Genomic DNA, 12,670 nt, shown 5'->3' on the forward strand with positions numbered 1-12,670 from the left:
GAATATACTGACTGATACTGATATCATTTTGCTGCTACTTTATGAAGTTGTCCTAAATTTGCTACTGAATAATTTATCAGTTTTGAGTTTTAGATGTTTGAAATACATGATAAACTATTGTAACCCTTAAGCAGTCGCGTTGGGTGTTGTCAATACCCCAGTCACATATACGGAGCTGTTAACTACATATTGAGTGAGCCTGTACTTCTGAAACTTGCAGTACTTTTCTTAGAATTGTAACTGTAAACATGTTAGAAATCGGAATTCGCATACTCGAGATAATAATGGTTTAAGTGGTGTGGAGTGACACCAACATCCTGCGTTCCTATTGTAAAAATAGTGACAGTGACTAAACTGACCATACTTGTGTAACAAATAATAATGATGGATATTAAGTAGTGACTGTGTGCACAGAAAAATCAAGAAAGTGTTTGGAAAGGAAGATAAAAAGTACATTATGTCTAGTAGTGTATAAACATTCGAATATTACATGAGAACCAATATTGAAATATTATCATTACTAATTACTATAACTAATTATAACACTGTGACAGGAGTTGAAGTATTTATAGCCTACAGTTGTATAAATAGAAAAAAGCGATATTTTAATTGTTCACTAAAAAATAGCCCTTAAGAAACCATTATATTTGGGGTGTCAGCAACACCCTGCATGACTCTTAATGTTACAAAGTTAATGGGAAACTGCTTAAGGGGACACTCATCTTAAAAATTGCAGAAAAAGTGTCATAGAAATGAAAAATTAAATTTCTACACTAATTTACGTGACAGAAGTAAATCAATATGCAGAATTCTTCCCCTATTCATTGAGAAGTCGCAGTCAAATGCACAAAGCCGAAAAATAAAAAATGATAATTAAAAGTGATATTTTAATCATTAATTGAAATATCACTTTTAATTATCATTTTTTGAGAAATCACAGTCAAATGCACAAAGCCGAAAAATAAAAAATGATAATTAAAAGTGACATTTTAATAATTAATTGTCATAGTGTCATAGAAATGAAAAATTAAATTTCTACACTAATTTACGTGACAGAACTAAATCAATACGCAGAATTCTTCCCCTATTCATTGAGAAGTCACAGTCAAATGCAAAAAGCCGAAAAATAAAAAATGATAATTAAAAATGATATTTTAATCATTAATTGAAATATCACTTTTAATTATCATTTTTGAGACGTCACAGTCAAATGCACAAAGCCGAAAAATAAAAAATGATAATTAAAAGTAATATCTTAATCATTAATTGAAATATCACTTTTAATTATCATTTTTTATTTTTTGGCTTTGTGCATTTGACTGTGACTTCTCAATGAATAGGGGAAGAATTCTGCGTATTGATTTAGTGCTGTCACGTAAATTAATGTAGAAATTTTCATTTCTATGACAATTTTTCTGCAATTTTTAAGTTGAGTGTCCCCTTAAGGGTTGTTGTTGTTGTTGTTGTTTAGTCAACTGTCCGAAGACAGGTCTGAACTTCACAAGCAACACCAAGAAGGCACCACTTATGAGGCAACTAGGCCAGGAGATAATGGGGTAGGGTGGCCAGTCCCTTTCTCCCTCCACTGCATACATCACCAACTAGCTACATATTACACCAGTCAGATGCATACAAACAATTATTCTTCCTCTGACACATATCGTCAAGTGAAATGTACTGCCTGATAATAGATGTACAGTAGTAGCAAAAAAAAAAAAACCGGACCGACCCTTCTAGCTGATTTCAGAGCCTTGTTCACTTCAGAGCACGATAGACTGGTAACTAAGACTTTCGTGGTTCGAATCCTGCCTGGGAAGGAAACTTTTTTTTTGTTCCTTATTCAAATTTATTCCCAATACTTTTCAATAGCTGGTAAAATTCATCTTCTGGGAATAATAAGTTAAGTAAGTAGTAAAATGTCGCTACAATCGAAAAGTATTGGGAATAAATTTGAATAAGGAACAAAAAAAAGTTTCCTTCCCAGGCAGGATTCGAACAACGAAAGTCTTAGTTACCAGTCTATCGTGCTCTGGAGTGAACAAGGCTCTGAAATTAGCTACAAGGGTCGGTCCGGTTTTTTTTTGCCACTACTGTACATACCCAGTACCAACCAGAACCTTAATCAGATGATGCTTAAGGGTTAATATCGGTAATACATACTTGTCATCAATAAGTCTGTCATTGAAGACTCTGTAACATTCATGAATCCACAACCTTAAAATTGACGTCTTAGAGTTGGTACTTTCGTGGTGACTGCGTAATAGACCTTGGAAAATCTGTAAAATATTGACAAGACTTAGTCAATAGGTGTCTTAACTGAAACAGTTTTACAATATACATATGTTTTTTTTACATTTTAGATAAAATTGTGTTTATTAAAATTTCAAAATCAGTAGAAGACATTCGTAAAAATTACAAGTCTGCTATCTCGGCTACAAGAGCCTACCTTTTTCAAACTAAATTATATACGTTTTTGCAGTTTTCTTTGGCCACATTTTTCGTCATTTTTTTTTTTCGTTGCACAGAATAAAAATACTAAATGCCACATTCAATAATGTTTCCTTCAGTGATGAGAGTATTCGAATGAAAAGAAACGAATTATTCGATTCTTGTAAATTCTTCAGGTATAATCTCGAATCGTGAACCAGTATTCGAATACTTTGCTCAGATGGTACATGTTGCGAGAAGTGAAGAATGAGAACAGAAAGAAACAATGAGAAGGAAGTTCTCGAGAACACCGACTGCTCATCAATCGTACCGGTATACATTCGACTAACCTCACCTACAAACATGAGGTGATTACATGCAATAAAGACTTGCTCAGATTGTCTCTCTCTGTCTCACCTCTCTCCTTTTTCTTTCTCTCGTCTAATTACAGAATGCAGGAATCAACATCCTTATCGGAAGTTGCAGATAACTACAGCATGTGATAGGAATAATAAAAAAATATAAACCCCTATGCTTGCACAGTACACTGTCATGCTGGATAAGAGAACCAGAGTAACCAAATCGTTATTCGAATGATAAAAGTATTCGAGAACTTTTATTCGAATAAATTATTCATTTTTTAATATTATTCGAGAACAGATTATTCGATTCTGTTCATCACTAGTTTCCTTCTTCCCGAGATCCATGTTATAATTTCTTTCACTGATTACCGGTAAATTTCCAACTTCTTTAGGATTTACCTTGACTGACTAGTTTCGAAGTCTTATTCTTTATGGACAATGAAGAACAAGACTTCGAAACTAGTCAGCCAAGTTAAATCCTAAATATTAGCACAGTGACGAAGTTGAAAATTTAATCAGTAATATAAGTGTTAAAAGTGTATATAGAAAAATAAAGATTTGATTTCAGTACTGTATTGACAGAAAGCTAATGAAGTTAAGTAAACAGCATTAATAAACACTTAATGAATGTTAACGTTAACATTGTTGATAAATAGTACCGGTATTAACTTTAGTGTGGATGCAGTTCTAGAACGACATTATTTTCTTTATGTATGCGCAATAGCCTACAGTTCTTTATGTCGTCTAAGAATAATATCATTGTGCATTATGATTACTTTTTTTTATCTAAAACGTTTTTATCAATCTTACAAAAACTTACTTACAAATGGCTTTTAAGGAACCCGAAGGTTCATTGCCGCCCTCACATAAGCCCGCCATCGGTCCCTATCCTGTGCAAGATTAAGCCAGTCTCTATCATCATACCCCACCTCCCTCAAATCCATTTTAATATTATCCTCCCATCTACGTCTCGGCCTCCCTAAAGGTCTTTTTCCCTCCGGTCTCCCAACTAACACTCTATATGCATTTCTGGATTCGCCCATACGTGCTACATGCCCTGCCCATCTCAAACGTCTCGATTTCAAGTTCCTAATTATGTCAGGTGAAGAATACAATGCGTGCAGTTCTGTGTTGTGTAACTTTCTCCATTCTCCTGTAACTTCATCCCGCTTAGCCCCAAATATTTTCCTAAGCACCTTATTCTCAAAAACCCTTAACCTATGTTCCTCTCTCAGAGTGAGAGTCCAAGTTTCACAGCCATATAGAAGAACCGGTAATATAACTGTTTTATAAATTCTAACTTTCAGATTTTTGGACAGCAGACTGGATGATAAGAGCTTCTCAACCGAATAATAACAGGCATTTCCCATATTTATTCTGCGTTTAATTTCCTCCCGAGTGTCATTTATATTTGTTACTGTTGCTCCAAGATATTTGAATTTTTCCACCTCTTCGAAGGATAAATCTCCAATATTTATATTTCCATTTCGTACAATATTCTGGTCACGAGACATAATCATATACTTTGTCTTTTCGGGATTTACTTCCAAACCGATCGCTTTACTTGCTTCAAGTAAAATTTCCGTGTTTTCCCTAACCGTTTGTGTATTTTCTCCTAACATATTCACGTCATCTGCATAGACAAGAAGCTGATGTAGCCCGTTCAATTCCAAACCCTGCCTGTTATCCTGAACTTTCCTAATGGCATATTCTAAAGCGAAGTTAAAAAGTAAAGGTGATAGTGCATCTCCCTGCTTTAGCCCGCAGTGAATTGGAAAAGCATCAGATAGAAACTGACCTATACGGACTCTGCTGTATGTTTCACTGAGACACATTTTAATTAATTGAACTAGTTTCTTGGGAATACCAAATTCAATAAGAATATCATATAATACTTCCCTCTTAACCGAGTCATAAGCCTTTTTGAAATCTATGAATAACTGATGTACTGTACCCTTATACTCCCATTTTTTCTCCATTATCTGCCGAATACAAAAAATCTGATCAATAGTCGATCTATTACGCCGAAAACCGCACTGATGATCCCCAATAATTTCATCTACGTACGGAGTTAATCTCCTCAAAAGAATATTGGACAAAATTTTGTACGACGTCAACAAAAGTGATATTCCTCGAAAGTTACCACAGTTGGTTTTGTCCCCCTTTTTAAAAATAGGTACAATTATGGACTCCTTCCATTGTTCTGGTACAATTTCCTTTTCCCAAATAGCAAGTACAAGTTTATAAATTTCGCTATATAATGCACTTCCACCCTCTTGTATTAATTCTGCTGGAATTTGATCGATACCTGGAGACTTGTACTTTTTCAGATTTTCTATCGCAATTTCGACTTCTGAAAGCGTGGGTTCGGGTATAAATGGCTCAGCAGTTTGTATTTCAATTTCGTCCCGATCATTTCTATTTGGCCTATGTACATTTAGTAGTTGCGCAAAATAGTTTTCCCATCTGTTTAGGATTGATGGAGAGTCTGCAAGCAAGTCACCATTCTCATCCTTGATCACGTTTACCCTTGGCTGATATCCGTTCTTAAATTCCTTTATACCCTTATATAAATCTCGAATGTTTTTATTCTTACTATTTGTTTCTACCTCATTCAGTTTTTCCTTCAAGTAACCTCTCTTTTTATTCCTAAGTGTACGACTTGCTTCCCGTCTTTCATTGAAATAATTATCTCTCTTCTCCTCAACTGGATCCTGTAAGAATTTCAATTTTGCCTGTTTCCTTCTTTCTACTACCATGCAACAATCTTCATCAAACCACGGTTTCTTTTTCTTAGTTTCATAATAACCTATGCTCTGCTCAGCTGCAATTTTGATACTATCTCTGATATTTTCCCACACGCTATTAACATCTAATTCTTTCTCAACTTCGTCGGAACTTTCTAAAGTGGCAAACCTATTCGAAATTTCGACCTGATAATTTTGCTTAGCTTCCTCGTCCTTTAATTTCAAAATATTGAATTTAGTAATATTAACTTGTTGCTCTACTCGCTTGGCTACTGATAATCTTTCTCTTAATTCTCCAATCACCAAATAATGGTCAGAATTACAGTCTGCACCCCTGAAAGTTCGAATATCTACTATACTAGTATGTCTCCGTTTATCTATCAAGATGTGATCTATTTGGTTGTGTGTCAATCCATCTGGAGAAGTCCAAGTATATTTATGTATATCCTTATGGGGGAATGTTGTACTTTTGACAATTAAATTTTTCGATGTGGCAAAGTTGACTAATCTAACTCCATTGTCACTACTAATTGCGTGTAGGCTCTCTTTTCCAATAGTTGGTCTAAAAATATCCTCCCGTCCTACTTTAGCGTTGAAATCCCCCAATAAAATTTTCATGTGATATCTAGGGAACTGATCAAAAGTATGTTCCAATTCCTCATAGAAGCTATCCTTTATATAGTCGTCTTTCTCTTCTGTAGGGGCGTGAGCATTTATAACTATGATGTCGCACCATCTACCCTTAAGTACTAAATATGATAACCTGTCACTGATAAATTCGACCTTTTTTACTGCTGATTTTATTCTTTTATGTACAAAGAATCCTGTTCCTAATTGGTGATTATTGTTTCCTTCCCCATAATACAACAAGTAATCTCCTATTTGTGATATGCCATTCCCATCTAACCTAACCTCTTGTACTCCTACGAAGTCCATTCTATATCTAGCTAGTTCTTTTGCTACTAATGTTACCCCTCCTGTTCTATAAAGACTAGTTCGTTTTTATCAATCATTTAATATTAAAGACCAAATAAACAGAATCATGTTTGAGTACCAAGTATTATTAATTTTGTTATTTCAATACATATTGTTATTTTATTCATTATCTTACCTTTGAAATGTCACGAAGATTAAATAAGTAATGTATCTTAGTAGGCGTCGGAAGCATCTTAGCTATCACAGCATAATAAAGATCAATTGATGCTGCAGTGATTGTCTTTGCTGAAACAAAATAATATATTAGTTGTCTTTGATGGTCTGGTGGATATGTGCTTGTCTTTGAACCGAATTAGGTAGATTAAAATCTAAGACGATGTCTTCCTCTGGAAAAGAATTAAAGCTGAGGATCCTATACTGTTTGTGACACATGAAAGAATCTTATTGCATTTGACAAAATAATGTCGTAAGCATATTCTTAATGGCCTTATTATTCCTCACCTAAAGGCTCCATTTTCAGGTGCAGATGGGACTGTTTAATTCAATGGTGCTCTCTGGTAATCTAAAAATAGGAAAGCTGTGAAAATTTCTATACTCCGTATCATCTTTGTTAGTCATCTATTCATCAGAGTATTGACATCCCACCTTACAGGTGTTCTTACTTAAGAAATGGAATTAACTCTGTCAGATTAGCATAATTCCAGAAGGATCTTAGTATCTTCGATTACTCTAAACCAACCAATTGTTATAATTTAGTACACAGTCGAGTCAGTAAGGAAGTTACAAATCTAAGTAGAGACTTACACTTTTTAATGAATAAGGCACCTAAAGCTATCGCTGCTAGATGGCAGTATTATTCAGGTATCAAGGTACTTTTCATGAAAAAGATAAAAATGTGCACATGATCTTTAAACTGTTTTTGTTTTGGTAATGGCCTGAATACAAAGCTATGGTGTTTATACTTATATCATTTGAATCAGAATGAAAAGTGAAACAAAATTATGAAATGAAATATAGAGCGTCCCATAAAAACACAACTTTATGATACTATGAATTTCTGTAACACTCTGTATAATTGGCAACTACTCCAAATGATAGATACTGATCAACCCTATAACGTACAAGTAAATACAAATTGTTAGATACATTGAATTCGCTAGTTATTCCAGTGTCCCAAAGATTATGGCACTGGTACATCCTGTATACCTGAAGTTAAAATCTACTTACAAAATTATATGTATATACAGAAAATCCTACATTCTTTTCTGTGGGGCGACAGCTCATAGAGGAGTCAAGGTCAACTAGTGGACTGCTGGCCTCAGCAAGAGTGAACGACCATCCAACTAGTATGGGGTAATGCGTGGTTAGTACAATTATCCCTCCAGCCATTATAGCCTACTTTCGAAACAGGACTGTATCTATTTTAGCATGGGGATTTTGATATCAGTTTCCCATTTATCTATCATGGAATTCATACATTTTGTAAAAAGTAGTAGAGGAAGAGGACAACCTTGTCAAACACTTGTATTTTTTTTTAATATACTGTATAAGATAATTTTATTGTACTTATTATAATACATTACAATTTTGCTAAAAATTTTTATAGAAATTGAAGTATGTGCTTGGGTTCATGTCCATTGACAGTCCCTATTTACAAACAAAAGAAAATGACAAATATATACAAGAATATAAAATAGTGATGTTCCTATTACATTCTACAATTTGGAAGTTCTCGTTAGAGATTTTTCCTTCTCCAACAGTGATCAACAGAATTTTTGTCATCACACTTCTCTAGCTGAAGAGGCGAATTGAAGCCGAAAAAGAGAAAATGCAAAACAACAAATAGAGTTTACACTCTTAAAATACAAATTTGTGTTTTCACAGATCTTTGCCAAAGGTTTGATCCTTTGATTGCATTTGCTACAATCCTTTGCAATCTTTGAATTTTCCAAAGGCTTTGGCCTGTGATACACAAAATGGGACGATATTTCTATTACACGTTCAGTCTGAAGTCACTATGTATTTTCCTTCTCAGTCTTCTCTGTGCTGGGTTTGCCGGGGGATTAGCCGTAATTTCTCTGAGCAGAGGGTTAACATATTCAGCAAATGAATTGTGTAGCTCGATCACAGGACTTCATTTGCGTCCAGACTACACAAGTCAGCATACCATACATTGTTACGGACATACCATAAGGCACCAGTGATCAGTCTCAAGTAGCGGTTCTGCAATACTTGGATTCTTTTTGCTTGCGTGGAATATGCGTTCATGGTTTTAAAATCAGTGATTTCGTCATATTATATTTTGACTGAAATTTTCTTATCTTTGTAAACATTAAATTTTGATTATATTACTTGATTTGGAACATTATCTTCCTACCCAATAACTTATCTCTATTTAATCTGTATATATATATATATATATATATATATATATATATATATATATATATAGGGTACAGGAAAAAAACCAGCTTTGTCCACTTTTCTTCAAAAATGGATTATGCGTCTTGTGTGTAGTAAAATTCCATGTAGTTTATTCCTACGAATGAAATAATGTGATAATGTGAATAGTCTAAGTGCTATGACAGATTTTAGATTTGGCATACAATGCAAAGTATATGCTAAAGACAGACTTTAAAGTGCTCTCCTACTTAAAATTAGTATTAGTATTAGTACTGGTATTCAAGTTAGATATGTTAAAATAATTATAAGCAATTCACGACCTTTATTAAGTCAATAGTCTTCACAGTAGTTTATTATACTGGGTGTTCATTTCAAAGTGTGTCATGACGTCACTGTTGTGAGTCAGCGATTTGAAGCGAGTTTCAGCTTTTATGTCAGAGAAATTGCCTATTAATCAAGGCGTTTAATCTGAACTTGAGAATGTGTACGGTATAACTTGAACGTCGTAGCAACAGATGGCGGTCTGTACTGTCTGTGTGCTACCATAACCTCTTTCGAACTGTGTTTTGCACGGCCAAGTCGTACGCAGGGTATTTGTTATCATCGGTTGCGTACGATAACATTCCACAATACAAATCAAATGCTCTGTGTCCATGTTGACCGTCGAAGTTAATGTCAACAAATACGTAAGAAATCGTCTTAACCCTCTCCCCATATCCCGACAGTAAGGAAAAAAATCCACCTCAGTAGCCTACATGTTTCCAAACAGTTCACATTCCTGCCACTACCGGCATTACCGTACATATCGGTAAGTACTCTTCAGAATGAACGCCGTACTTGCTATGCAACTTCTCTGACACATAGGTAATACATCTCTGCGGAAGTATAGGAAGATTGAATTCTCTAGGCTCATCGACTAGCCATATGACGGCATACAGCGAGCCATGACACACTTTGAACTGAACACCCAGTATTGTAAATAGTGAAAATTCTACTCCAGTTAAAATTAGTATTAGTGTTAATAATTGTAAGTATGATAATTCATAAACTCTATTTAGTCAGCTGACTTTACATCCTTGTAAATATTGTAAATAGTCAAAGCACTACTATTATTACAAATAGTTTACTATTAGTTTTTGTTTTAAGTTCAGACAGAATGTAAAAACAGTGTAGCAACAAATGTGTGTAGTATTGCATTACTGCAATGGAGCATACTGAATAAAAAGGGGACACATTTTTAGAAAAAAAAAAGTGCTCTCCTGAACAGTTTGCTAAAATGGACTGAGCTCTTTCTTTTCCTGTACCATTCATATGTGATAATCTAAATATACGAGTAAATAATATACCTATCATTTTGACCTCCTCGTCAAAATCAGCCACATGTTGAATTAGCAGAGTCCCAAAAATGCGAGTGATCTGTGCCTCGCTGGGAAAAGTCATGTTGATCACAATGAATTTTGTCAAAAGACGATCTGAAATTTGATTTCTGCCTCCACCTGGTGGTCCCATCGCAGCTAACAGAAGCATATCCTGGGGGGAAAAAATAAATAAATTTATGTATCAGATGTAGATATATTATACAGGATCTAACGAGGAAAGTAGGCAAAACTTGAGGTTGCGGATTCCTCAAATGTATAGAAGAAAAAATGGTTATATTAACATGGGTCCGGAAATGCTTTGTTTCTGAGTAGGTCTTGCAAGTATGATTATAGTGTACTCTCTTCGTCCTACTGTTTGATATGAGTCTGAACTTTCGAGTTTCCGGGACAGCTGTATTTTTCTGATTATCTAATATAGTAAAGCCCAGAAGAGATCTCAAGAACCTTATTTGTGCAATTTCCAGTTTTTGCACCTATTTTATTTATGACCCAAATTTCGGTTCCATACAGTAAGGTTGGTTTAGAACAAAATATTATGAATGCGTAATTTAGTACTAGTTGGTATGTGTTTGCCGAAATATGGTTTAATTATTCTCTTCATTCTGTTATAATTTTTTTTGCAATGTTATATCAATATCTTTTGAATCAGATGCATAAGTAATATTAGATTTCCTAAATAGGTGATGTTGAGGATCTGTAAGTTCTATGATTTTTGTCATCTATAATTATTTGACTTTTTGTATATTTTTCCCCCATATTTCCATTGATTTTGTTTTGATTGTTGACTTCTTCATGCCGTATTTTTCTCCAACTTTATTTAATTTCGTTCAATAAAGGTGGCAGTCCCACTACTCTCGCTAATGGCTCGTAACCAACCCAGGAGGCACTCTATTGCTCGAAAGCTCAAGGAAGAAGCTAACAGATTTCTTAAGGGGTTATAAAAATTCTTCGGAATATAAATAAATCCAGAGATCCTGTTTCATAGTTTTGCAAAACGTAAAAGGATCTTCATCCAGACAAAACTACTGTACGGGTTAGCTATTCCTCGCCTCTGCCAGATTTCCTACTTTGGAGACAGTTATCTCTGTGGAACCACGTCCCAAGTGAAGCTTATGATTGAAGATGTCTCTAAGATAATGTCTCATTGAACACAGAGGCTCCAGGCTAGAAAGGAAGGATATTAACACGTTGAGAGAAGAGAAAAGAAAAGAAAATCTCTTGCGTTGTTTTTAATTTACATTTTTATAAGCTCCTGTGGAATGCAGTAGGCCCTCAAAGATTGCAATATATAAGAGACTAAAAAAAAGAAAACTAAATTTATAAATTATTTTGATTGCTTATCTGTCATATATCAGAAACACCTGCTTTATTTCTTACCTTCACGTATGTTAGAGTCTGTTTTTGTCTATCATACCAAAAACCATAATCAATCCACTGACGAATTAGTTCCAATGGCGGCTGGGCACCATAGATTTCTTTGGCAGGCATATTCAGATCATCCATGAAGGTAATCATCGTCTTACCTGCAACACAGTTAGAAGAAATTAAATTTCTCTATTTAAAGTTTCTTTATATATTTCATGGGCCAACTAAAAAAAAGACATTCCTGAAATTGTCATTCAGTTGTCTATAGTAGGTATCAAATGTATGAATGAAGGCTTTTCAAGTAACTAGAGTCAACAACAACTACTACTACAATAAAAAGTCATCAGTACCGATACCAATACTGGAACAAATTTGTTACTTTTATATCGCGGATAAATGTAGACTGTTTTCTTCTCTAGAGCTAAAATTTACTCATGTGTCTATGTATGTGTGCGTGCGTGCCAGATGAACCCAGAAAACCTTGCTACGTCTTTACAAATTCACCACATTTGTATGCATTTGACGTGTTCGACCATATGTACAGAATAGAAGAACAAATTTTAAGCATCGAGTGCAAGGAAAAAATACCTGATAAATCCATTAGCTCAAATCTATTTATGCCCACTGTTCTAACTATGAAGTATTTGCTACTCCATGTTCATAGGAACATTTTTTTATTCATACACACGTGCACACACATACAAACACACACAGACATACGGAATATATAGAGTGTAAAAAAGTTTGATTGACAAACTAATTGAGATAATAGATGGGCTCAAAGTAAGTTTCAACAATAAATTCATGTCTAGAAATGTCACCCTTCATCACTAGAAAATGTCGACATCATCAGTTCAGTGTGCTTCAGTGTTTGAAGCATGAGGGTAATCGAGTAATAGGTAGATCTTCTAATATCAAAATGAAAACAAATGCTACATACTTTAAAAACAGAACGAAAACACACAACACTGTAAAATTCATAAAATTTATTCAGAGTGGAATCCACCAGACTAAATGCATGCATTACATACCGACAGAGTATGAACTGGTA

The 12,670-nt window shown here is 34.5% G+C and overlaps 1 protein-coding gene across 1 annotated transcript in view; it reads right to left on the bottom strand.

The window, feature by feature from the left end:
- The window catches only part of kl-2 (dynein heavy chain 2, axonemal kl-2), a 120,264-nt gene that overhangs the window by 55,949 nt on the left and 51,645 nt on the right, over nt 1–12,670 (bottom strand). Inside the window, exons 28-31 of the mRNA XM_069830609.1 lie at nt 11,632–11,777; nt 10,222–10,405; nt 6,648–6,757; nt 2,161–2,276 (exon numbers count right to left, since the gene is read on the bottom strand). Of these exons, the coding sequence (XP_069686710.1) occupies nt 2,161–2,276; nt 6,648–6,757; nt 10,222–10,405; nt 11,632–11,777 (556 nt within the window). The remainder of the gene's footprint in view (nt 1–2,160; nt 2,277–6,647; nt 6,758–10,221; nt 10,406–11,631; nt 11,778–12,670) is intronic.

This window comes from Periplaneta americana, chromosome 7, assembly GCF_040183065.1.
Source record: "Periplaneta americana isolate PAMFEO1 chromosome 7, P.americana_PAMFEO1_priV1, whole genome shotgun sequence".
NCBI classification, from domain to species: Eukaryota; Metazoa; Arthropoda; class Insecta; order Blattodea; family Blattidae; genus Periplaneta; species Periplaneta americana.